A 26,483-nucleotide genomic window follows, 5' to 3' on the forward strand; every position below is an offset into this window, starting at 1 on the left:
ACTGCAACTTTGATAGTTTCTGTGTGCTTCTAAACCTGGGAGTGTCCAATGAGATAATTAACTGTTTTACTTTGCTGCCAATTTGCTCCGCTCCCCTTATTTCCTTGAAGCTGTTGACTCCTTGCCTGTTCTCAGCTCAGCACCATCGTGCAAATGGCCATGTTTCATATCTGAACCTTGACCCCAGAGTTCTGGCGCACTGCTCCACCGTGATGGACCACAATTGGGCCCGATTCCAACCTACGCACAGGGATTCCGGAAATGATTGCTAGTTGACAGCCCTGGGTAATAACCCCCTGGCTCAGGTCAGATCATTCAGAACAGAGTTTTAATCTGTAACTTCCTTGGTGGCTCAGTCACCTGTTGGGCCACTGGGACTTGCAACCTTCTGGGCCAATTAGAGAGGGCAATGACCTTAATCAGATGGCTTCCTCAGTGGCAGAACCTCCCTCTGCAATATTGAAGAGCTGTGACTGGGTGGCCATCCGCCCCCCCCCGCCACTACCAGATTGCAACTGGAGTATCAACACACAGCTTGAAAGCACCTAAGTTACAGAGTCAATGCAGCACAGGAGGTGGCCTTTCAGCCCATCGAGTCCCTGCTGGTAAGTCCATAAGTCAGAGCTTCAGAAGTTTCTGTATTAATTCAAGATGGCGGAAGAAGATGCCAAGCAAGTGAAGAAATCACTTTCAAACCTAAAATTTTAGTGACCTAAAATTCTGTTGTGCGTTTGCGACACCTCTTCCTCCCTGCACTACCCCCCACCTCGCACTACCTCAAAAGAAATTTTGATTCCCATTGGGCTAGAGATAGGACGGTGCCTAGGGCGTAGCAGCTTTCCATTACGGTGCCCATTTGTGCATTATTAATGGGTAATAAATGTCAGTGAGCTGCTTGGCCAAAGTACGCAGCATCTACATTTGTAAAAGCTTCCAGGACAGTGGTGGAGCTGGTCGTTGCGAAGCGATCAGCAGCGGGAATCTTGTCTGAATTTTCCATCACTAAACATTTCAACTGCGGACTGTTGGTGGGCCTCCAGTGACACCGCCATTGAGTATCTAATTGAGCTTCTGCCTTAGCTGTGGTGGCATCACAGACTAATATCCATATTCCACCAACATTAATATGGGTAGCACTAGATAAACCAGTCATGACCTGTTGAGATGTTAGTCCTGATAATGAAAACTTTTAAATGGAAATAATCCAAAGATGGGTCTTGAAGAATTCAAGTGGTGGGTCTGTGACTATTTCCTTTGGCAGCTTGTTCCATTGTGGGACTGTCCTCAAAGAATGATTGTCGATAACACTGTCTTGGAAACAAATAGCCTTTGTAGATTGTGTGGATGGCTGCCTCTTGTTTTGTCATTGTCACTTCTGTCACTTGAAACCTGGACGCATCCTGGCCTGTAAATCTCTGCATTACCAGGAGGGGTAGGGCTGGTGTCTGATTACCCACCAAGCCATCAGCAGATCTCTTGTAAGTAGCAGTTTCAATGTAGGCTTAGCCGTGAGAATTGGTGAATTCACCATCTGACGCCCCTGTGAAATCTCTCTGGGCTTCCACCAACCATGAGGGTTAAACATCTGTTCTTTGGTATATCTCTATCTTACTGGCATCATCAAATAACAGAATTTCAGCACCGAAAGCATCTGCCCCGGTCATTATTTTGATGCTGATTCCACAACAAAAAAATTGTTTCCTCGTTCCTTGCCTCATGCATTCTTTTTCTTCAAGTGCTTACCTAATCCCCCTTAAATGTCTGGTAGCTTTGTCTTCTGGTAATATATTCCATGCTCACATACCCCTTTGTGTGACCATTTCTTCTCTGCTCCCCTTTATGCTTCTAGTCCTAATACTAATGTGTACCAGTGAATATAGTCCTTTGCTCTTTACTCTCTCAGAGATTTGAACCCTTATTCCAGATTCTCCCCAAACTCCGCTGAATACAGCCTCACTTTTCTCTCATACCAGCGCTGCCTCATCTTCCATTCTCATGCCCTTCTGCTTAGCTCTGTCTTTGACCTAATGTGTAATGTATCTAGCCTGCAAAATTAGTAGAAAAGATCACTGCTTCGTTCTGTCTCATTATAGATCGCAAAGTTGCCGATCTGTTAACCGAGAAAGCAGGAAATCACCCTCGCAACCCAAGAAGAATTAAATGTGGTTTGTGCTATTCGTATGTTCATTCCTGAACCGAGGGTTTTACCAGACCGTAATTGCAGGAGCAACAACTGGGAGGGTCTCAATTGTTCACCAATTTTCATTATCCAATAGGACAGTGCCTTCCATTGTAAAAGGGAAACGGTGCATTATGTCTAACACCATTCATTCACAGACATGAACACTTGTGAAATGTGGTTACTGTTGTACAACCATGGCTGCCAATTTGTGCACAGCAAGGTGACTCAAACAGCAATAAGATGAATGCCCAGAAAACCTGCTTCATTGCTATTGGTTGAGGGATGAATATTGGCCAGGAAGCTGGGGAGGGCTCCCCTTCTCTCCTTCAAAATAGTGCCTTGGGATCTTTTGCATCCACCTATGAGGGCAGACGCAGCCTTGGTCTAACCTTTCATTTGATGGATGGCACCTGTGACAGTGCAGCACTCCCTCAAGTCTCTGAAGTGGGGCTTGAATTCATGAGCTTGTGACTCAGAAGCGAGAGTGCTACCAATGAGTCAAGACTGACAAGTTAAAGCAGATACAGTAATAGAGTTTCCACTGTGTGCATAAGTTATTATCTCCGCCACTGAAGGTGGACAGATATGATGTTTTTGCCCTTGTTTGTTTGCCTGTAAACAATATATCTCAAAAACTAATGGGTGGATTTCAATAAAACTTTGACATATGTATGGGACATGACCCAAGGAAGAACTGATTAGTCTTTGGCGAAAATGTGGATCCGGAGCCAGACTCTGAAATATTTTAAAGTATTCGTTAACATTGGAAGATAGGGTGAAATGACATTTTTAGAATGTTGTGTGTTGTTTTATTTTGAACGCTGTCGATTGTTTTAGAACGTTGTGGGTTATCTCAGCTGTTGTGCAATTTGTAACAGCTGTCAGAGTTTTCGAAGCAGGTTGTTCGATGTGGATTGGCCTGAAGCCTCCTCAGTGGGATGGAAGCTCTTAATAAAAAGATTTATATTTTTCAGCTTTGTACTTGCAGAGCATCAACCAGGCTGGGGAAAGCCTCAAGGAAGAGCTGTGTAATTGTAACAGCATTAAGTTAGCACAATGCGGCAGAGCTATGAGCTCTACTGAGTGCCCTCTTCACTTGTTTTATAGTTCTTGACAGCTGCCTATGATTAGGCAACACAATACAATTAGTGGGGGTGCCCTAGCTGGACAGCAAATTGGACGGGTAATGTGTTAGTTCTTTGGCAGGGTCAATGCTCAGATTTAGTCATGTGCATTAAATTGTATCAATATCCAGTTGTGGAACCAAACTGTTCTTTCTACAAGATCCACTGTGAATCTAAGATATATTTAAAGCTGGAGGGACCCTATGAGCTTCAGAGTTAATCCCCACTTTGCAGATATTCATGGTAATGTTTTAGTCATTGCTGTTGAGATGAGTGGCTTCTCATATGACTTTAAAGCACATTTCTGTCTCCCAATAATCCCTATTCAGTGTTGTCACTTGACTGATTTAGCATATTGGTATCAATAGGTTACAGAAAGTGATTTGTGCTTAAGCCAACTAGCTTTTAATCGTGTGCCAATATGCTGTGATGCTCTTAATTTATCGCTTGAAATAACAGTCTGGCTCCCACATTCCCCCCCACCTCCCCAAACCCTCTCCTCGCCACCCCCCCCCCCCCATCATAAACCTGTAACCGCTTGTACTTTACCCTATTGTTTTGGAGCCACTGCCTAAAATTGCTGAGATAAAGTCTGTAATGATTCACTTGGGTTGTGGTTGTTGGAGGCCAGTCATCTCAGAGCAGAAGAATACAAGATATACAGGGGCAGGAGCAAACCATATGGTCTATCAAGCCCAGCTTCGCCATTCAATATGAGCATGGCCGATCTTGGGCTTCAATTCCATTTTCTCGCTTACTCCCCATATCCCTTCATTCCCTGAGAGATGAAAAATCTGTCTATCGCAGCCTTAAATGCATTCAATGATCCTCTGGGTAGAGGATCCCAAAGATTCACAACCATTTGAGAGAAGCAGTTTCACCTCATCCCAGTCCTATATGACTGGCCGCTTATCCTGAGACTGTGCCCCCATGTTTTAGACTTCCCAACTGGCGGAAAACAATCTCTCAGCATCCACCCTATCAAACCCCCTCAGAATTTTGTAGATTTCAATGAGATTGCCTATCGTTCTTCTAAACTCCAGAAAATATAATCCCAATTTGCTCAGCCGATCATCGTAGTCCAAACCCCCTCATCCCAGAAACCAATCTAGTAAACCTTCGCTGTATGGCCTTCATTGCAAGTTTATCCTTTCTTAAATGTGGAGACCAAAACTGCACACAGTACTCCAGATGTGGTTTCACCAAATCCCTGTACAACTGTAGCAAGACTCCTTTATTTGTGTACTCCACTCGCTTTATAATAAAGGCCAACATGACATTTACCTTCCTCATTACTTGCTGCACGCTAACTTTCTGCATTCCTTCAACACTTACAATCTTCTCACCTTTTAAAAAATATTCTGTTTTTTTCATTCTTACGACCAAAGTGAATAACTTCACCCTTCTCCACATTATACTCCATCTGCCATCTTGTTGCCCACTCACTTAACCTGTCTTTATCTCTTTGCAGATTTTCTGTGTCCTCCCCACAGCTCACCTTCTCACCAAACTTAGACACATTACTCTCTGTCTCTTCATCTAAGTCATTAATATAAATTGTAAATAGTTGAAGCCCCAACACTGATCTTTGCGACACTCCACTATTCACTGCTTGCTAACTAGAAAAAGCCCTGTTTATGTCCACACTCTGCTTTCTATCCATTAATCAATCCTCTACCCAAGCTAAAATACTGCCCCCAACTCCATGAACCCTTACCTTGCCTATTAACCTTTTGTATGGCACCTTATCGCATGCCTTGTGAAAATCCAGGTGTACTTCATCTACTAGTTCACACTAATCTATCTAAATCCTCAAAAAAACTCGAATAAATTTGACAAACAGGATTTCCCTTTAGTAAAACCATGTTTACTCATTCTAATCGTACTATGCTTTTCTAAGTGCATTGTTAAGACTTCCTTAATAATAGATTCCAGCATTTTCCCAACGACTGATGTTAGGTTAACTGGCCAGTTGTTCATTGTATTTTCTCTCCCTCCTTTTTTGAAAAGTGATGTAACATTTGCCAACTTCCAATCTGATGGGACCGTTCCCGAATCTAAGGAATTTTGGAAAAGTCCCAGGACATCGCTGCAGGAGTTCCTCAGAATAGTGTCCTCGGTCTAACTATCTTCAGCAGTTTCATCAATGACCTTCATTCGAAAGGTCAGAAGTGGGGATGTTCACTGATGATTGCACGATGTTCAGCATCATTCAAGACTCCTCAGATATTGAAGCAATCCATGCCCATATGCAACAAGAGGGCAATATTCAGGCTTGGGCTGACAAGTGGCAAGTAACATTCATGCTACACAAGTACCTGACATGACCATCTCCAACAAGAGAGAACAACCATCTCACCTTGACATTCAATGGCAGTACCATTGCTGAATTCCCCCACTTTCAATATCTTGGGCATTACCATAGGCCAGAAACTGAACTGGACCAGCCATATAAATACTGTGGCTACAAAAACAGGTCAGAGGCTGAGGATTCTGTGGAGAGTAAGTCACCTGACTCCCCAAACTTGTCCACCATCTAAAAAGCATCAAGTCAAGACAATAATGGAATACTCTCCACTTGCCTCGATGAATGCAGATCCAACAACACTCAAGAAGCTTAACACCATCCAGGATAAATCAGGCTGCTCGATTGGCACCCCATGCACCAACTTAACCAAACACGCTCTCCTCCACCAACACACAGTGGCATCAGTGTATGCCATATACAAGATGCAATGCATCAACTCACCAAGACTCCTTTGGCAGCACCTCCCAAACCTGTATTCTCTACCACCTGGAAGGACAAGAGCAGCAGATGCATGGGAAGACCACCTCATCCCACAACACCCGCCCCCCCGCCCCCAAGCCGCATACCATTCTGACTTGTAACTATATCACCATTCCTTCACTGTCGCCAGGTCAAAATCCTGGAACTCCCTCCCTAACAGCACTGTGGACGTACCTACACCACTTGGACTGCAGCGGTTCAAGAAAGTGGCTCACCACCACCTTCTCAAAGGCAATTAAGGAAGGGAGACAGCTAACCAGTGACACTGACATCCTGTGAAGGTATTTTTTAAAATGATGAAGAGCAGCTGATTCTATTGATCTTGGTAGAGATCAAGAAAGCAAAGCCCAAGTGTAGGGCGGTGGATCTTGTCTGGAGTAGGCCTCAGTAGGCTCTCTACTCCTATTTCCTAAATTAGGGCCCAACTGTCTATGCCTCTACCTTGGGCCTACTGCCAACTTTCACCAGGTGAAGCATTCATAAAGGATTCTTGAGGTACTTATATAAAAAACAAAGGCTCTCTGTTCCAAATTTTACTCAAATATGGATGGTTGTGTTGTGTGTATTTCTTTTAGATGATTGTGAGGCAGACTGTAACAATCCTGAGGCTGTGTTATCTGTATAAAACCTGCATGGCATGAAGTGTGCTGCACGCATTATTTAGTTCATCTTGTCACTTGTCATAGAAATATAAGCTGCCTTTGAATTAAAAGGTTTCACTCTCATTCTTAATCCGTGATCTGCGGGCGTCTCACTGTAATCAATGTTGTGGTTTGGGATAATCACAGTATCAGAGAAACAGGAAGGTGTAGTCACATACATCCGGATCTCAAGATGTCATGATCTACCTCTCTGCATTTTTTTCCCTTCCTTACATGGTGGCACCAAGTTACATTGACCACGTTCATGAGCTATGCCCCATCGGCCCCATTTTAAATAGGAAAGCATAGGCATGGGGATTGTTAGGGAAAGAGATAGTTTAGGTAAGTTATATTTGTACTTGTGGGTGTTAGGAATGATTTTCAGCTTTAATGTTTAAGTTTGATTTATATTTCGGGATCTGTGTGTTAAGAAAGGTCAAATTGAGTTTTGGTTTTACTTTAAAAGATGCCTGCATTTCTAATGAGAGTTTTATGACTCTATGCTAAGTTAAACAGTAGTAGAGAATCTGGGCTGTTGCCTAATAACAGGGGTCCAGAGAGGCAGGTCCCTCCCACAGACACAAACAGGAAACTAGAAACAGCAGCTTGATTTGGTAGCCGTTTGAGTTCAATTGGTTTTGGAAGTAACTGCCAGGAGAGACTGGAACAAAGGGGACAGATAGCCAGCCCCAAGCCAAAGAAAAGACTCCACAATCCAGTGGAATGGAACAGGAGAAAGTCCCAGACCTTCTATCCAAAGGGAAGGACAGGAACCTGGAAAAGGCCCTGTTAAATGAAGTTAAGAGTGAGGAGCAGAAAGAAAGGCTCCAAGCCTCAGAGACAAAAGCTGCAGAAAGCAGATTTAAAATGAGAACAGCTTGCAAGAGGCCAGAAAGTCCAAAGAGACAACTGAAGGTCCATAACTGTTTGTTATGGGCATGTGAAGCAGTGTATTGTTGACAGCTGAGTTGGTGAGAGAGAGTGTGCATGGAGGACAGCTTGAATGCATGTGGTGACCCAGGGGAGAGGAACATCGGAAGGAGAGGTTGAACACCTGGAGGTGAAACCTTACAGGAGGTGTTTGGGAGAAGGTTTCAAAGTGAGTCCTTGGAGAATGGAGATTGGAAACCGTGGTATGAAAGACAGAGTTCAGTGTGACAGGCATCTGGGAGGGAGCTGATGAGAGATCCATAGCATCCAGTTGAGGTGGCACCTGTCATTTGGTTTCAGGGAGCCTATTGGTTTACATGGACTGTGTACTTACTGTGAACATTAGAGTATAAGATAGCTTTTATAGCTTGTATTATCCTTACAAATCCATATAAATCTACAAAGGTATAGTTGTGGGTGAAGGAGTATTGTAATATAGTTCATCTTTTCGTGTTTAGTAAACGTTTTATGCCTTTGTTAAAAGTTCATCAGCTGACTCCGGTTACTATGTTCAGTAGCCGCTCTCCACGTATCTGAACAAACAAATAAAAGTTAGGATCTATCAAGCTGGGTTCCACTTTGGGATCAGGTTTGTCCAGTAGCAACCTCAGCTGGGGATCAGAACAGGGTCGACTATACCACAGTGGGCACATCATGCCCTGAGCCAATTTAAGATGTTGCGTTTTCAAAATTCTCATTTTTGCTTTCAGTTCTCTCCACGACCTCTCCCCTTTCTATCTCTGTAACCTCTTCCAACCCTACAACCTTCATAATTTCTGCACTCCTTCAATTCTGGCCTCTTGCATATTCCCAGTTTAATCACCCCTCCACTAGTATCCATGTCTTCAGCTTTCCAGGCCCTAAGCTCTGGATTTCCTTCCAGCTGTGAAGTGCCTTGAGCTGTTTTATCACGTTAAGGTGCTTTATAAATGCAATTTATTGGGGTTTTTTTGCCTGATGTCCCCAAACACGCTCTTCCCAGGAAGGATAACTGTATAGCGATGAACAGTAGGTATCAGAGTTGGTATCTTCCTTTCCCGACCCAGGGTTGTTGAGTCTAGTGGGCAGCCAAAGGAGCTCTAAGCTGGGATCTTCTGGCTCTGCTCCAAAATGGGCACCACATTTATCAAAAATTGGAGGCTTGTCCCTTTAAGGAATGTTTGGGTTCTTTTTCAAAAGTTGTAGTTTAATTGGATTGTCATTAGTGTGATGGAAATAAAACTGGTATCAGTAAGAGTGATCATGAAATTGATGGATTAATGTTAAAAACCCAACTAGGATTGGAAGCCTGTCATCCTTACCCATTGATATACAGGTTGCCCCAACGTCATGCTAACATGGTTAGCTGCCCTCCAGAGTGGCCTGGCAAACTATTCAGTTGTATCAAATCGCAAGTGGTTCAAAAAGGTGGCCCACCGCTACCTTCTCAACTAAAAAGGGGGTAATAAATGTTGGCTCTGTCAGCCACACCCATATCCTGTGATTATCTTTATTAAAATGATGGGTAATGGTTAACCCCAGTCACCATCACAGATGGGGCATATTTAAGGGCATTTGAGAATAATTCAGCAAACAGATTTGCAGATTTGTAACAACTGTTTTTTGCAGAACTGACAGTAAACTTAATTGACTTGTTCCATCGAAGTATTAATGTTTCTCTTCAGTTTGTGAAGTCTGTTGTCCATTGGGGACACTGGCTGCTGAGATTTCTGCCGGTGTGTCTGTGCACCTACCAAGTGGTGGTGGTTGTGGTGACAGGGCTGTTGAGTGTGTGTGAATTACTGATTTCCAGTCGTGCCCAGTATTCTATTGGAGACAAAGCTCCATCTATTGGAGCTGAGGGAATTGTTTGGAGATAGCAACATTCGGGGAAAATTGCTTTCTTGAGACTCAGATATATATTTAAAAAGAGAAAAACACTGCGGGCCAAAGGGAAAGAGCAAGGCAGTGGTACTAATTGGATAACTCTTTCCAAAGAGCTGGCATAGGCACATTGGTCTCCTTTAGTGCTTATGTAAATGGGGAAAAGGCTTGCATTTATATAGCACCTTTCACAGTATCAGGATGTCCTAAAGTGTTGTGCAGTGAGTTATAACGTTGTAATGTAAGGGAGGTGGCAGACGATTTGTGCACAGCAAGATCCCACAAGCAGCAAAGTGAAAATGAGTGGATAATCTGTCGTAGTTGAAGGATAAATATTGGCCGGGGCACCGAGGCAAACTCCTGTGCTCTGGTTTGAAGTTGAGCCCTGGGATCCTTTACATCTACCTGAGAAAGCAGGCAGGGTCCTCGGTTCACTCTCTCGTTCAAAAGACAGCGCCTCCACCAGTGCAGCACTCCCTTGGTACTGCGTGCGTGTGCCCAGCCTGAAAATTTCTGTGCTCAAGTCTCTGGAGCAGGGCTTGAACCATCAATCTTCTGACTCGAGGCGAGAGTGCTACTCGTTTAGTGATTTGAAAGATGCGGAAAGCTGCAACCGGGTCAGCTTTCCAATATTTACCTTGTTGCGTACGATTTATTTTTTATTTACTAATTTTTTGTTTTGCACTTTTTAATTTGCCATTGAAATGAAGTCCTGTAGGGTAGCTTGTGTGTCTGCTTTCCTCTGTAATTAAAACCAGCAGGATTGCACATGTGGAAGTTCTGTTTGCCCATGTTTTCCTAGCCTTGTCTCAGTGGGAACGTGTGTCAGTGTGCAATGAGATATAAACCCTTTCTTTCTTGGAATGTTTTATTTCTGAGTAAAGGTTGCCCATCTGTAATGGTGCAGATGGTGCTGACGTAATGGTAATTCCAAATTTAATTTCTTTCTTTAGCTCTGAATTCTCAGAATTTTGCTGTGCAGCTGGTACTGTGGCCTGGCAGTATGGTGACACTGAAACACTTGGCAGTGTCCAGACCCTAGAGTTTTAAATCCAAACCCTGGATCTGTCATGGTGGGCAGGAGGGGGATACACAGGAGGGGAGGCTTTGACGCTAGGCTGCCGTGTTACACATCTCAGTGACTGCTTCAGTATGGCCAAAGGGAGACCCCAGCTCAACCTCCCTATATTCCAGGTGGCAGGTAGGGGTGCGAGACCAGGAAGGCTGGGAGGGAAAGATTACAGGGATTTGTTCAGCCTCCAAAAAAAAAAAATCACATTGCTGTTCAGATTCCATTAGCCCTGCACGCATCACTGCAGCTACGACCTCTGATGCAGCTGCTTTCACCCATGCGAATGTTTGCGTGCAAACCTACTCATCTCCACTGTGCAGCAGAGCAGCCTGCGATGGTGTGGCAGTCACGATCATTCTGGCTCGGAGTTTAACATCCAACAATGTTGATCAGAATGATTAACGGTTCACACACACACACACACACTCTCTCTGACAAGTTTGATTGCAAGTTTAACGTGGATTTTGATTGTGTGCTGGGGAAAAGATTTTCTTCTGAAATATTTTACATAATATAGGATGGGAGATTTACCACTCTTTCTCTTGATTTTTCATCTGTTTAAACTCCGGGGTTCCCCCAGAAGGCAGAGGCTCAGGATTAAAGAGACAAATGGGGCATCGCTGGAAAGGATTGAAGGATAAAGTGATGCAACGAATTTCTGACACCGCGAGGTTCTTTAAGAATAAACGGCTTGGCATTTATATGGTCCTTTTACTGTGTCCCTCAGCAATTTCTCAAAATGCTGTCTGTGCACTGCATTACTTTGAAGGGCATTGGCTGTTGAGTTGGTTAATGCTGCAGCCATTCTGCACGTGGTAAGATACCACCCACAACGAGACCGGGTTGCCCAGTTATCCTGTTTTCTGGCGGGATTCGGTTTTGCTTTTTGGCCACTGTGGATGATATCCAAACGCAGCCACTTGGATCCCTGGAAGCCGTTACATAAATTGCGCGACCCTTACCCTGCGTTTGTGAGATGGCAAATCCTCTCCAGATTGTTTGTGAGTGAGGGAGGGAGAAACAGTGCAGAACATATTCGCAGATTTAATTAATCTGTTTAAATTTTTAATTAAGCAATCTTTCATTTGGTCACGTGCAGTTAATTCGGAGGTTGCCATTTATTCTGTAAATTCTGCAGGATTTAGCTAGCCTCGTCAGATCATGTTGTTTACATTGTGATTTGTGTGGGCGTTCGGGACTGTTAAATTTAATATCAATTGAGTAGCAGTGATAAAATAGTGACCTTCTGTGTTACTGTTTCTCCTCATGCTGGCAAATGGCGAATGACTGTGTGTGGCGCTGCTGTCACAATGCCATGTTGGGCTGTAGAGCGGTCGTTGACTCTCCTTGAGACTCCACTTCCCTCCCCACCTTGTTGCCCTCCTCATTCTGCAGGCGCCACCTACTGCTGAGATAACTCTTCCATAGATTGTTCGTGCAATCCTTCGTGGTCAGGATCAGCAGGCTTTTGGGACCTGCAAGGTGACCACACATGGAGCCAGAACACAGATCAGCCACAATCTCATTGAACGGTGGAACAGCTTCGAGCAGCTAAATGACCGCTCTTCTGTTCTTATGCTTGAACTAGTTCTTGCCTGGCTTGTACAGCATGCTTCCCAGCACCCTCAAGCAGCAGAGGAGAAGCCAAAATCAGCCGAGGTTCCTTCAGACCTGTTGGAGGGGGGATGCTTGGTGAGAATGGGATTGAGGTTGATGTCCTTGAGGGTAAATTTGTCCACCTTCAACTCACTAATATTCTACATTTTTTGAGGCACCAAGGGGCAACAGAGGAACCCTAGTGTGTAAGTCAGTGCTTTCAGAAGAGAAGAAAAATTTGCAGTTATATCATGCTTTTCACAACCTTGGGATGTGCTCAAGCACTTATAGCCAATGAAGTATTTTTGAAGTGTTGTCACTGTCATAAAGTCAGAAACATTAGAAAGGAAGAATAACGAGAATGAACAGTGGCTGGGGAAGGCCCATGTCCACTGAATTGCTTCAAAATCCATGTGGGCAGACAGGGAAGCCATTTTGTGCATATCAAGATCCCACAACAGCACTGAGATAATTGGCCTGTTAATCCATTGGTCGAGGTAAGAATGTTGGTTAAATTCCCCCAGCAGAACTGCATTGTCATCTTTCAGATCGTGGAACGGGATCGTTAGCGCCCTCCTAAACAGGCAGATGTCCTCTTAAAGAGAGCGCCTCTGACAATGTAGCACTCTCAGTACTGCACTGGAGTGTCAGCTTGAACAATGGACTCATCTTGTTTGGGGTTTCAATTCAGGACTTGCTTTTTAATTCCTAAATTAGTAAGGCAATGAAACAAGGATTGGAAATAGGTTTCCTTGCTACCACCATTTAGAGCATTAGCAAATGACATATGATGGAGGTGAGGCTATAGGTGATGTCCGGTGGTCTGATCATGTTACCATTTGATGAGCAATGGATGTAAGCCGGATTGACTGTGTTGTACACACCTGCAAAACACCTTCTGTTTAAATGTTGGATTAATTATTAATAGCCTACCTGAAGTCTCTTTATGTAAAGCTGTGAGAATATATGAAGACTGCAATCATGTTGTTTTTGTACAACTCGGACATCATAAAAGACATTTTAAATATTGCAGTAAGGAAAATGACCTGAGGCACTTTGCTGTGAGGAGAATAGAGATTAAGCTGGAAGGGGAGATTAGAAGAGTAAACTAAAAGGTTGGTCACCGGAGTCGGTCTTGAGGAGGAGTAGGATAAAGCACCTGAATACTTTAGCAGCGGTATGGGGAGAAGGTCGGCTGATGCAAAGATGTCACACATCACAATTGAAGTGAGAACTCAATAAATTTGAGTTTTAGAATCATTTAGTCTGTTGGAGGATAGGAACAGCAGCTCAGCCCCTTGAGGCTGGACCACCATTAAGTGGCTGATCTCTACCTCAACACTGTTTACCATCCTTTGTCCCTTTATATGAGGCCAACACATGACGTATGCTTTATCGCTTGGTTGGGAATGCAAGGAGCCGTATTCCATGAATGTGGTTATTGCGTTACTATATAAACTGCTCACTTCCACCTGGGCATGCTTGCAACTGCTTTGAATCCTGAGTTTAAAAAGCGAATGCGTTCAGACTTTCAGCATGTCCTACCATGTATCTGGGTTAGAACTTCATATCCATGCACGCATCTTGGCAAGATGTGTAATCTCTGCCTGTGTGCTGTAGATGTTTCCACAGGAGAGTATGTCAGGCTAAAACAGAGCCGGTGATTTCGGCATATGTATGATATTCGCACCACCCCCACCCCCCCCGCTTCAATCTCCACCCACCAGCCCCACAAAAACCCTAGTGCACCACAAGAACCTGGATTTTTGAGATGGGTGATGTGGGCATTAGGAAAGTTTTGAGAAAGTCTGTTTAAATGTGCGTACTTCTAATGGGACTGAAGACAAAGCTGGGCTTTATCTTGTTTATCACAGAGGTCGCAGATGGCTGCAAGCCTGGCACTCACACCAGCAGTGAGCCTTAAAGTCTGTCATTGTTTGCATTGTGCTTTATTCTCAGTCAAAAGCAAATGTGTTGAGGTAGAATTCAGTCAATCACACACTTTCTCTTTTTATGCAGAGGCTGCATGGACGTTTTAGAGGCTTTTGAATAATTATGTTTCTAAGAAGAGCAATTTGTTTCTGTCATCTCCTGCACCAACATTTCCGATCTATTAATTGCCTCAGAAACGTAAACACTGAAGTGTAGATGAATTTGTGTGCACAACACTCTAAATCCCAAGTTGCTGTATGTAATGCAATGGTGACTCTTGAACTATGGGGGAGCCGAGGACTATGGGGAACAGGCAGGAAACTAGCGTTGAGGCTGAAATCAGATATCAGCCATGATCTTATTGAATGGCAGAGCGGGGCTGAGTGGCCTCCTCCTGCTCCCATTTCTTATGTTCTAATGACTTTCACTTTTGCAAAGCCAACGTCATAGAGCTTTAGATTGAGGAAGCAAAACAAGTAGCAAGGAACAGGGATGACAGAAGTTTGAGTGAGGTGGTGGGGAGGTGGTCACGACACAGATGAATAGAAGAGGGTTGAAACATTTTTTGAAAGGCAGTAACACTGTGAGGTCCTGGAGCCTGGCAGAGAAAGAGGGCCGGGGGAGCAAGAGCTCAGTGGCTGAAGGAGCAGCCGCCGTTGGAGCTGGAGGAGATGATGTTTACCGATTGCCAAGCATCCCGTCCTCTCCTGTTGCTGAGGTCGAGTTCCGCAGCCGCCTGGAATCCTCTGCTTGCTCTCCAGGTGACCACTGTTCCTGCCCGAGTTTAGACACCGAGTCTGGGCAGGCCGGAGGCAGGTCACTCGTTCAATATCCACCAAGCAACACTTTCCTGAGGTTACTGAATCAGTGCAGGAACACCACCGACATCTTGTTTAACTCCCTCTCCCTGAGGGTCCAAGTTTGCTGAGACTGTAGATTGAGGTGAGCTAACCGAGCACAAACTAGTAACAGAAACTGGAACATTCCTGACAGCTTAGTACCACGCCTTACACTAAATTTACACACAGCACCTTTGGGAGCGCTACTGTCACAAGGGTAACAGCCTCTAGGGTAACAAAATAGAAAATGTGAGCAGAAACTCCTCAAAGAACGAATGAATTTAACTTAATTGCTTGAAAATTGACAAAATGGCCTCATGTGAATAAAGTAAATATGGAACATTGGAGCCGTTGGGTGAGAGACCTATTTAGATCAGGAACAGAACATCTTCATAGATTGGCCAACAAATAGAATGGTCCTAAGGGTAAGTGACTTGTGGTGAAAAACATACATCCCTTCAAAATCTAGGTAGGCCTTGGCTTTTGGAAGGTTCTGTGTGGAAGACTGCTTGAAAACATTGACACATCTCCAGAGATCCCATTTCCCCAAACTTCAAACGATAGCTTCTCTTTAGATATGCTATCGTTGCTTTAAAAAAAAAGGGTAAAGGAACATAAATAATATGCTCATAGTTCAAGGAATGTAGCAATATTATGGCTGTGTGGAAGCCCTCATGGGCTTCTTATGGTTTGGGGACCCCAATTTGAAAACCGTACGACAGAGGGAATGGTGCATTTGCTTTTCTGTGGGAGAGTTAAAGAGGAGGGAATTGCATCTTCCATCTCTAATGGATCCTGTGGTCCTGAGAATAAGTTCACCTCTTTAAAATCAGTTGCTGCTGTTTCCTGAAGGAAAGGGTATATTCAGAGCGTGGGCAGGTTTCGGTATGTTTAGGCTGAGCAACTACAAGAGATGGTTCAGGTTCTGATTTCTCACAACTGCGATTTATTTTTAAACTTGCGCCGACGGTCTTAATAATGATTTGAATTGGCCGAATAAAGTTCACCTCATCAATGCTATGGATTTAGCTGCTTCCTGGTGGGAATTAGATTCCGACTTAATGTTGTTTTGTGGCCATGGGTCAGGATTAAAGGCAGTGGGTTTGTTCACTTAATGTGGGAGCAATCGGTGGGAAAATGACATCGGTGCCTTTTTACTGCTGCTGTGAAAATCGTTTGAAATATGCAGAGATAATGCGATGGTCAATGGGTCTGCCTGTCTCTCATGCTCATTCTGTGTCGTACATTGTGGGAATATATTCTTCTTGGCATTAAACGTGAATATCTGAGCTGTAACCAGGTTGATTTGGGATGTGTTCTACATTTACGTTTCACCTTGCTGCATCTTTGAGACCTGTCCCAAAGCACCTTTGCAGCCCACGCCCCCAGATGCACAGACCCTTCTGCTGCCTCAGCACCGGAGTCCACAACACGGGGCAGAATTTTATGCCGGTGGGTGTTTGCATGTGGTGGGGGGGGAGTGGGGCCGGAAAATTCCTCGGAAAGCCGGGGTTCCCGCCCACCGCGACCTCTCCACCATTTTATGGTGGGACAGTGAGGCCTAGGCTGGCCCATCCACCTTTGCCCTGAATGAGGCCCTTACGTGGCCAATGAGTGACCACTTCAGGGAAGTTTCCTGCCCAGCCTCAACTTTCCCGCTAGCAGGAGGAGCTCAGCCGCGGTGGGGAAGCCTAGGAAGTTACCCTGCTTGGATTTCGGGCAGGAAGGAGGGGGACGTGTCCATCAACGGCCTGTTTTCAACATCGGGGGTGTCTCCCCTCCTCTCCCCAACAAGGTTTGGCCCCTGCGAGTATTCCCTCCCTCCCCCAGCCCCTCCACCAACATACCCCCTTCACCCAACCTCACCCCCCCACCATTGTCATCCTCACCACCTCCCTCTGCTCTGAGGCTCCCACATTAACATGGTTCTGGACTCCCTGGACTTAGATTCTGGGGTCTGCCTGTAGCCCCAGGCCTACCTACTGCAGTTTCTAGCACTGCTGGGACTAGAGAGTTACCCGCCAATCAGATTGGCAAATAGCACTCTGAGGTGGGTCTTCCTTCTGAGTGGGGGGGGAGCGGGAGTCCTGCCTCCAGCCAATCCATGCCCCTTGGATAACTGTGAGGCAGCCAGTGCCAGCAGTGATACGTTGGGAAGGGAAACCCACCATCCAAAAAATCCTGGCCAAGCTGTCTAAACTGTTTCACTTTGCTGCCTTTCCCTCTGGAACTGCCTCCCTGAGCTGACCACCAGCCATCTACCCTATCGGCCCAACAATGATCTATGTAAAAAAAAAACCCTTGTTTTGGGATGTTTCCTTATGGGGAAGGAGCTGTAAGCTCTTTTCATTACCCTGTTAACCAATCAACACGCCTCTCACCTGAACAACCCTCACCCACCTCTGCATCGTGTTAACCAAAATTTGTATGTGGCTTTTACAACCAACACAGGAAAATGGCGGCCTTCTTCCATAATTTGGTCAACCATTCCGGGAAAACTCTGCTGACCCCTCGTTATTGTTCCCTTGTCTTCCCGACCCTCCTGCCTTTCGCTTGGGGGTCCAGTCCCGTGGGCTCTGGCCTCACTCTGACCCCTTGTTCAAGTATTCATGTGTGAACCTCCAGTGTTGATGCAGCTATCGGGAGGAATCACAGCGACACATACTCGTGTCCACAGGTGTGTACTTTCTAGCACAGCTAACTGGTTAATGATCAAGAGCTGAACTGGCTTAGACCAACTGAGCTGAACAGCCTATTCTAGCGCTGTCCATTCAGTGTAATTTGTGTTTGGGGAACGAGGGAGCAGAGTGGATTTAACACGGGCTTTTCTTCCCTGCCCCTTGGGAAGTTCCCTCCCCGATCCTCAGTCGGTTGAGATATGAGTTCCGTAGAGTCACAATCCATTTCCTGTGAGCATAAGCCACCACCATAAAATGGTCCATAATTCACTGCCAGTTGGCAAATCCCACTCAGGCTGATTTGTGTGGGTAATAGGACACCTGGTTGTAAGAATCCTGGGATTCTCTTGAGATGCGGCCATCTGAAAGGGGAGTGAGGTGGGTGGAGGGAACACTCTCGACAAGACATGCCTGACAGTAGGAGTAATTGACTCCAACACCAAGTAGCTGAAATGAGAAGAATTCCATTTCCTAGGACAAGCCTCACTCTCCACGAAAAATAAAATGTTTTGAAAAAAAAATCATCCACTTGGGTTTGCTTGGAGCCAATTGATTTTGGATTCCGCCTGGAATAAGCTAACAGTACAAAAGGAGCCTTGACTACTGCTGAATTGCCCCAGGGCATATTGTACTTCAACCATAAGAGAAAATTGTGGCTAAGTGCTGAATCAGAAGAACATGCCTCTGAATGAAGCAACACAAGTTGTAGAGATTCCCCAGCACCACCATTTAGTGTCAGGGTTCGGTGTTGGCCCTGCAGTTGTTGCTGACAGGAAGCTCTGTGTTTCCTGACCAGGTGTCGCTAGGTGACACATGGCATTGGAATGCAGCACCTTCCACACTCAGTCACTGCAATCTCTTGTCACCTAAGAAGACAAATAGCTCTGTGCCATCTGTGATCTGTTCCAGCGGATTGGCTGTGCTCACAAATCCCCGATCAATGATTCCATTTTCTGTTTATCTTGCAGAGTGGAAAAGTTTAATGGCTTTCAGGTAGAGGCCAGGAAGAGACAATAAAGATGAACACAGTAACCTCCATGGACAGACACATTCAGCAGACGAACGATCGGCTGCAGTGTATCAAACAGGTAAGGCCACAAAATCCTTGACCCTGCGTCTGTGCACTCGGCTGATTCAGATTCACTCTTCACAAACCACTGATTAAAGGTTAATAGTAAACTCTGAGGATCAAGTTAGGACTGATTACAAAGTGCAACCTCACATCTTCGATAGACTGGGTCACAGTTTGCTTAAAATCCCTATTTTTAATATGACACTGATGTCCTTGAAAGGACTTTATTGTAAATCCATTGTTTTGTAAACATGCAACAAAATGGTGCCATTTATTTCTCATTAAAAAGAAAATGTTTATCTGCTTCTCCGAGTAGTTCAGTGGATAAGTATACTACTTAGTCTGGAGCAGAGCCAAAAGCTTGGCTTTATATTTGACTTGACTTCAGTATGGGCCACAGGAGAGCAGAATTGTAACTCCCTGTTTTAGTGGGTCTCTGATGTTGTTGGGATAATGAAGCCAGGCTTGTTCGCTCTGTACGTGTGCAGCCATTGGAGAGAAACCAGATCTCTCTCTCTGTTGGTTGTGAACGCACTTACATTGATGCTAAAGATCCCAGATTTGATCTATGGTCTATGTTGAGTTGGCTCAATCTGCCAAGACTGCAGAGGGCAAAAGGAAGCCAGGGTTCCTGCTCCTGCTCAGTATCTGGTGACTCCTACTGGGCAGTTCACAAGCACAACATTGGGTGAGGAATAACTGGGCCCACATGTTATGCCTTCTATGCTCACTGTTCCAGCTCTCATGTGAAGAGTGGCCATTAGGGGAAGGTTCTGTTGACAGCTACAGAGTTCCGTGTAATCAAACCCCAGTAAGACACCCTCCATCAGGAAGTGAACTAGGTCTCAGTTGGCTAAAAATCAGTCAAAAGGCATCTGTTTGTAACGGGCTTCCTCCTCAAATGGCCAATGGCAGCTGGCAGAAGGGGGAGATGGTGGTATAAATGATAATGTTACTGGACTAGTAATCCAGAGGCCCAGGCCAAAGCACTGGGGACGTGGGTTCAAACTCATCACGGCAGCTGCTGGAATTTAAATTCAGTTCGTAAATCTGGAATATAAAGCTAGCCTCAGTAATGGTGCCCATGAAACTATCACCAATTGTTCTTAAAAACCCAGCTGCCTCGCTTGTGTCCTGCAGGGCAGGAAACCTGCCATCTTTTACCAGGTCTAGCCTACACGTGACTCCAGACCCACAGCAATGAGGTTGACCACTAATTGCCCATGAAATGGCCGAGCAAGTCACTCAGTTCAAGAGTAACGAGGGATGGGCTACAAGTACCAGCCTTGACAGTGATGCCCACATCCCATGAAAGAGACTTTTAAGATTTTTTTTTAAAAAAGCAGGTAAAGCAGCAAAGGCTTATTTCTTTCTGAAATGAGAGCAGATTCCGAAAACCTGGAATTTGTGGTGTTTATAAAAAAATAAATAAAGTGTTGAAAGTTGCCCCACCGTTCTGAATTCAGCCTTACTTAAAATGTCCAATCAAAACAGACCTTTTTTTTTGGATGTGGCAGCAAATGGGAATGGGCGGGACTCTGACCCCTAGACTGCCCAGTAGGTGTAAGAACTGAGTGACTCCCAGCTTCAGAAGGCAGAGTGTTCAAAGGCTGTCTGTTCAAAAACAAAATGGCCTCAGAATGAGGAGAAACATTGCACTGCAGGCGCCTGTGTTAAAATTAAACTCTGAGACTGGGCTAAAAGGGCTAAATTATAAGGGTGGTTGCATAAATCAGGCTTCTGTTGTCTTGAATATAGAAGATTTGGTGTTGATCTGAACTGAGCTGTTTAAGATGATTGAAGGATTTGACAGAAACTATTTCCTCAGTAGGGAGAATTCAGAACGAAGGGACACATCTTTAAAATTAAAGCTGGGCTGCTGCAGGATCATTGCCAGAAAGCACTTTTTCACACATAGGGTGATAGAAGACACAGTGTATGTAGCCCCTCTACTCCACCCCTCACTCATTGTAATCAGCCCCTGCCCCCCACAACCAGCCCCCCACATACATGCACACAGCACCCCTCCCCCACCCGATACACATGCCTCTCGTCCCACGCCCATACCCTATCATGCGTGTGTGCGTGCACACACGTTCAGGTCCCTCTTACCCTGCACCCCCCAACACCTGTCTTCCCAACCCCTCTCCTCACCACCACCACCACCAACACCCCACACACACACACACACACAAACCAGCGCCTCTTCCTAACCCCACTCACCCAGTCCCTATCCTGGGCTAAGGAGCCTGTACAACAGGCAGACAGGAGCTGAAATGCAGTGAAGTTTGAAGCTGCCACTCTCACTCCCAGCTCCGCTACCAGCCCTCCTGCTTTCTCCCTCACTCTGTCAGTAATTGAGTTACACTTGGTGGTTTGTGCCTGTGTGAAGTCGGTGCATGAACATCCCAGGCCACTCAAACACCCTGCTAAAGTTTAGTTTCTGATATTGAAGAGCGCTTTGGGCTCACTGTCTCCCCTGGCTGTTTGGTGGTATCGATCCAGTGGGCCCAGATCTGACCAACTAGGAGCCTCCAGACTGGGCAGCCTCCTCTCCACAGTCACCATTGCTGCCTTGGAAGAGGGGCAAGGGTCACCACCCCAAATGTGGCTTCTGCAACTCCATTGGAGCTCGCGGGCCACAGTGTGGGGATCTCCTGGTTTTGGGTGAATGTAAACCAAGGAGAGGGGGAGGCTTGCTTAAAGGTGAAAAACACTGATGAGAATGAGCTCCAGGAGGACCATCGACTCAGTCTCACGTTACAAACATGTCCTGCCCTGTGACTGTTGAGTAGATGGCCTGGCTACAATTCGAGAAAATCACAGCGAGCAGGCGATTTGGTGTGACGGGTGAGCCTGGGACTTGAACCAACATAACCCGGTCAGAGTACCTGCAGATCTGGTGGGCTGGTTTAACTTTGTAGCGTCATGGTCCATTCAGCCCCGCTGTTCCTCAGCATCGCTAACCACCCACAGCCTGGGGCGGCGAGTTAAATCCACCAGGACAATGAGCGAGTGAGGGAAATTCAGGCCACTGCAACTATGGGGCATGAGAAGCTGCCTGCAGGTACCTCCTCGACCTGTGAGCAGGTAGCTTTGATTCTTTTTGGTATCTACCCTGAGTGCACAGTGCCAATTTGGCAACTTGGCAAATGGTGAATTCTGTAGGAGGAGCTAATTTAAAGAAGTGTTTTGTTTTGCACTATCCCGGCATAAATGGGTAAATTGGATATCCCTGAAAATGAGCACGGGATCGGATCACGGTGCACAATTAATCTGCGCCCAATCAGTGTTATGCAGACAGCACGCCAGCTTCACACAGCCTGCTCTTTTGACTGGAAGCTACGTGCTGTGCAGCCTGCACTGACTGCGCAGCTCCTCAGCTGCACGCATTAGCCGGAAGCCCAGGATGGTAAATTCCTGAAGCTAGCCGACGCTGCTTAAAGAAGCAGGTGCATTGTAGCTGGGGGTAGGCGCTGGCAGTCGCGCCGGGGGTGAATCTGACCCTGTGGAAGCTGTGGAAAACGGAGCGAGCTGCAAGCTTTTTTGGATGCTCCGCTGAAGGCCTGGGTGGAGCTCGGTGGGAAGCGGGAAAGATGCCCCAGAGGCTCTCCCAACACACAGTCAAAAAGCAATGGCTCACCTCGAGCAAGAGAGGGAAGAAATGGAGCTAGCTCACAATGAGTGGAAAATGTCGGTGACCTCCCTTGCACAACAGTATATGGTAAACTGCGGAATGCTGCCATTATTGCCAAAACCATAAAGGTTCATCACCATGATCACCTCCACAGCCACCGACTGCGTTCTCTGACTGAGATTGCCTATTTTGGGGCAGTTTGGCGCTGTGAGTTTGCACTGTCCCAAGAGCGGGATTCTTATTGCACAGCCTCACTTGACAGGAGCCGTTTACACATAGAGGATTTTCGAATTATAAAACCATAAGACGTAGGAGCAGGAGTAAGCCATTCAGCCCATCGAGTCTGCTCCGCCATTCAGTGAGATCATAGCTGATATGATAATCCTCAATTCCACTTTCCTTTCTTTTCCCCTTAACCCTTGATTCCCTTACTGATTAAACATCTGTCTATCTCAGCCTTGAATATACTTACTGACCCAGTCTCTACAGCCCTCTGCGGTAAAGAATTCCACAGATTCACTACCTCTGAGAAGAGAAATTCCTCACCATCTGTTTTAAATGGGTGACCCTTTACTCTGAGATTATGCCCTCTGGTCCTGGAATTTCCCACAAGGGGAAACAACCTCTCAGCATCTACCCTGACAAGCCTGCCAAGAATCTTGTATGTTTCAAAAGGTCGTCTCTCATTCTTCTAAACTCCAACGAGTACAGACCCAACCTACTCAGCCTCTCCTCATTAGAAAATCCCTCCATACCCGGGATCAACCTAGTGAACCTTCTCTGGACTGCCTCCAACGCCAGTATACCTCTCCTTCGATAAGGGGACCAAAACCGTTCACGGTATTCGCCTATCTATATCGTCATTCCTTCACTGTCGCTGGATCAAAATCTCGGAACACCCCCTCTAACAGCACGGTGGGTGTACCTACATGACACGGACTGCAGCGGTTCAGGAAGGCAGCTCACCACCACCTTGACGAAGGTGCTTAGGGATGGGTAACAAATGCTGGCCTTGCCAGCGATGCTGTCATCCCAGGGGGGTTGGGGTGGGGGTGGGGGGGGGTGGGGAGGAGAAACAGGCTTGAGGGCCTTCCCCTGGCCTCCTACAAGATTGCTGAGAGTTGGCGCATCCAATCGGTAAACTAAAGTGTGGCGCCCGTTCTTTCTTAGAACGTGTATATTTTGTCATTTACGGTATTGGTGGTGTTAACCAGTTTAGCCAGACTGAACTTCCGTGTCTTTTTCCTCATCTTATACACTGCAGCCCCACGCACAACTGTCACCGTTAAAACTGAGAATGCCGTGCTTAACATCGCCCGAGTATTGCCTTCTACTGACGAGAAAGCTTTCTTTATCCATTTGTTCACATTAAGCAAACCCATGTCGAATGTGTGGGGTGTGACCCTGATCTCTGATTAAATGTTCTTTTCAACAGACCGCCTCATTATCGCAAACATCCTCCGTATCAGGACATTTGTGTGCAATTCTTCTTTTTTTTATATTTTTGTCTCTTGAGCACGAGACGCCCAAGGTGGCTGTAGCATTTTATTCCCTTTAAGCTTTGCTGCTCCGGAGAAATTAGCTGCGCTACAGAAGCTCCACCATGTCATTACTGGAGAGGCAGTTGGCAGCTGACATTAATTTTAGCTGGTCCCCAAGGGGGAAATAGTTTCTGTAAAAAGCCGCAGCTCTGTTGAGACGCAGCAACCTGAGAAAGAGGAATGGAGGGAGCCGGTGGGGGGGGGGGGGGGGGGGGGGGGGGGGGGGGGGGGGGGGGGGGGGGTTGTCGGGGTGGGGAGGCCACGCAGAATCAAAATTCATCATTCAGAACAGAATTCGGGGAGGAAATTGCCCCATCTCGGCCACCAGAAACAGTTTAGTACACTCTTTTTCTGTTTTAAAACCACGGACACTGCCAAGTGCGTTTAACCCAAATTTCGACCTGGCCCCACTTATCTTATTTAGTGGCTGAAGACGGCGGAGTTGGAAGGTCAGCTAAACACGGCATACACAGTGTTGATGAGGCCACACCAAACCAAAGCTATGTCAGCAGTGTTTCAGTAATGCTGAACTTTGTATTTCTTTTCCAAATTGGTAACCTAAGCATGTTTGTGCAATTTATAAATATGAGCTAAACTGGTGCAATGTGAACTTATTTAATTTTGCAGATTAGGAATCCAAGCTTCTCTTGGAATCCTCACACCAGAAGCACCTGTTTGCGTTTGTTGTAATTCCCCCCTGCGCTGCACCACTTCCCCTTGCTGTTGGGACGATTGCTGGGTGGCAAACCCTAACGGCCCCGTGTGCAGCAGTTACAGAATTCGGGTCTGCAGCCCTTTAATTATAAAATGGTTATGTCATGTCACAGTATTGCAGCATCAACAATAAAGCGGTGCCCCTGGGGCCCCTGGTAACGTGACTTGATGAACCTGAGCACCTCTTCAGGCTCCTGTTGTACGTGCCATGGCTGATGCTACCTCCAGAGTGGCATGGCTCCACGTTCCCCACGCGCACATGGATTACTGTGCTGCGTTAGCAACCCTTTAAGAAAAGTTCAATGTACAACCATCATGCACCCTTTGATATCAAAAAAGAAAGACAGAATACCATCTCATTTTCACAGTGTACCACAGTGACTGGACGAGACCCATGGGTGCTCGGAATGAAAAACTGCAGATTAAACAGTAGGTCCTGGTTATGTTGATTGGAAACCTAGGCCTTTCCTGGGTTTAACATTCAGCATCAGCAAGATGACTAGCCTAATAATAAGAGATTCTTAGTATAAATACTAATATATATATATATATATATGTCAATAATCAATGACTGGTTTCTTGCCATGCTTATTTACCACGAACAAGGATTTCTCACTCATGGGTGTCTGTTTTGCTTTGTTCTGCTGCCTATGACTGAATTTCTACCCAATTATCAGTACACTATAAAGGATCTTCTTTGGTAGGGTGGGGGTGGATTTTGGGGGCTACGCATTCCCCCCCCCCCCCCCCACCGAGTTAAAAGGCAGTCAGCCTTTCGCCGATGTGAAATCTGGCTCCCCGCAGCGATAATACGCGAGAGGCAGCCTTAATTGGGTCAGAGTGGGACTTCTGCCCTTCTGGTACAGGAAGCCCTGCGCCAGAGAGCTGCTCTGCCTTCCCACCAGTGCCACAAGACAGTAGTGGCCATTGCCGGGACTGCAAGCAGCCCTGGGGAAGACGTGAAGTCCGGGGATTTTGGGTGTGAGACCCTAGCACAAGTTGGGGAGGGGGTGGGTCATATTCGAGAGGCTAGTGGGGGAGGGACAAGGGGTAGGGGGTTACCATCATAATGGGCACAGGGACCCCCCCCCCCCCCCCACCGTCCATCTCCGCCCCACCTGAAAGAGGTAACCCACACAGTGAAAGCTGCCAGGCTATTTTCCATGCCCCAGCCTATACCCGCAGACTGAAAAATTGTGACGCAGATGGAATAAGGTCCTTAAGTGACATTTATTAATTTACAACAAGGTTTTAAACACACACACATGGCTACAAATGACCGCTCTCATAACTTTTTTAAGTTATCATAACTAATCTCCTCTAAGGCAACATCAACCCATGGACTTTAAGTAGACACCTCACAAATTCAAAATGAGGTTCCTTATAATTGGGTTCCTTTGCAGACAATTGTAGGCTTACAGCTGCTTTGATCTTACCTGCTTCTGCCCTGCACACACAAACTCCCCTCAGGTTACACCCAGCCTACCCTTTGAATGCAAATTTTCATTGTATCACCAGGCCCTTTGAACACTACCTCTTCTAACAAAACCCCTTTCATAGTACCAATTTTATTAATAATATAAACATTGCTTGGTCTCTCCTAGCAAGGTGCAAGATTCCACTCCCCTTCTTGAATGCTCTATTCAACAAAATGCAAATATATTCTTTACCTCTATGTTTACTTCTCAAACTACTATACATCAAAGCATCCAGATGAGTTGGCTTTAATCCAATTAAAACACACACCAACACACCCACAGACTAAACCTCTATTTTTAAAAAATAATTTCCAGTAACATTATATACATTAGTAACTTCATGACAGAGACAAAAACTGTCTCCTCAGCTTAATAAGAAGGAACGACTTTCATTTA

General features: G+C 45.8%; 1 protein-coding gene across 8 annotated transcripts in view; it reads left to right on the top strand.

The window, feature by feature from the left end:
• Positions 1–26,483, top strand: part of zmiz1a (zinc finger, MIZ-type containing 1a) — a 411,800-nt gene that overhangs the window by 211,246 nt on the left and 174,071 nt on the right. For all 8 annotated transcript variants that reach the window (XM_041176087.1, XM_041176086.1, XM_041176089.1 and 5 more), the window contains exon 3: positions 18,614–18,733. In XM_041176087.1, coding sequence (XP_041032021.1) covers positions 18,665–18,733 — 69 coding nt within the window. In that variant the 5' untranslated portion in view covers positions 18,614–18,664. The remainder of the gene's footprint in view (positions 1–18,613; positions 18,734–26,483) is intronic.

This window comes from Carcharodon carcharias, chromosome 28 (genome assembly GCF_017639515.1).
Source record: "Carcharodon carcharias isolate sCarCar2 chromosome 28, sCarCar2.pri, whole genome shotgun sequence".
Classification (NCBI taxonomy): domain Eukaryota; kingdom Metazoa; phylum Chordata; class Chondrichthyes; order Lamniformes; family Lamnidae; genus Carcharodon; species Carcharodon carcharias.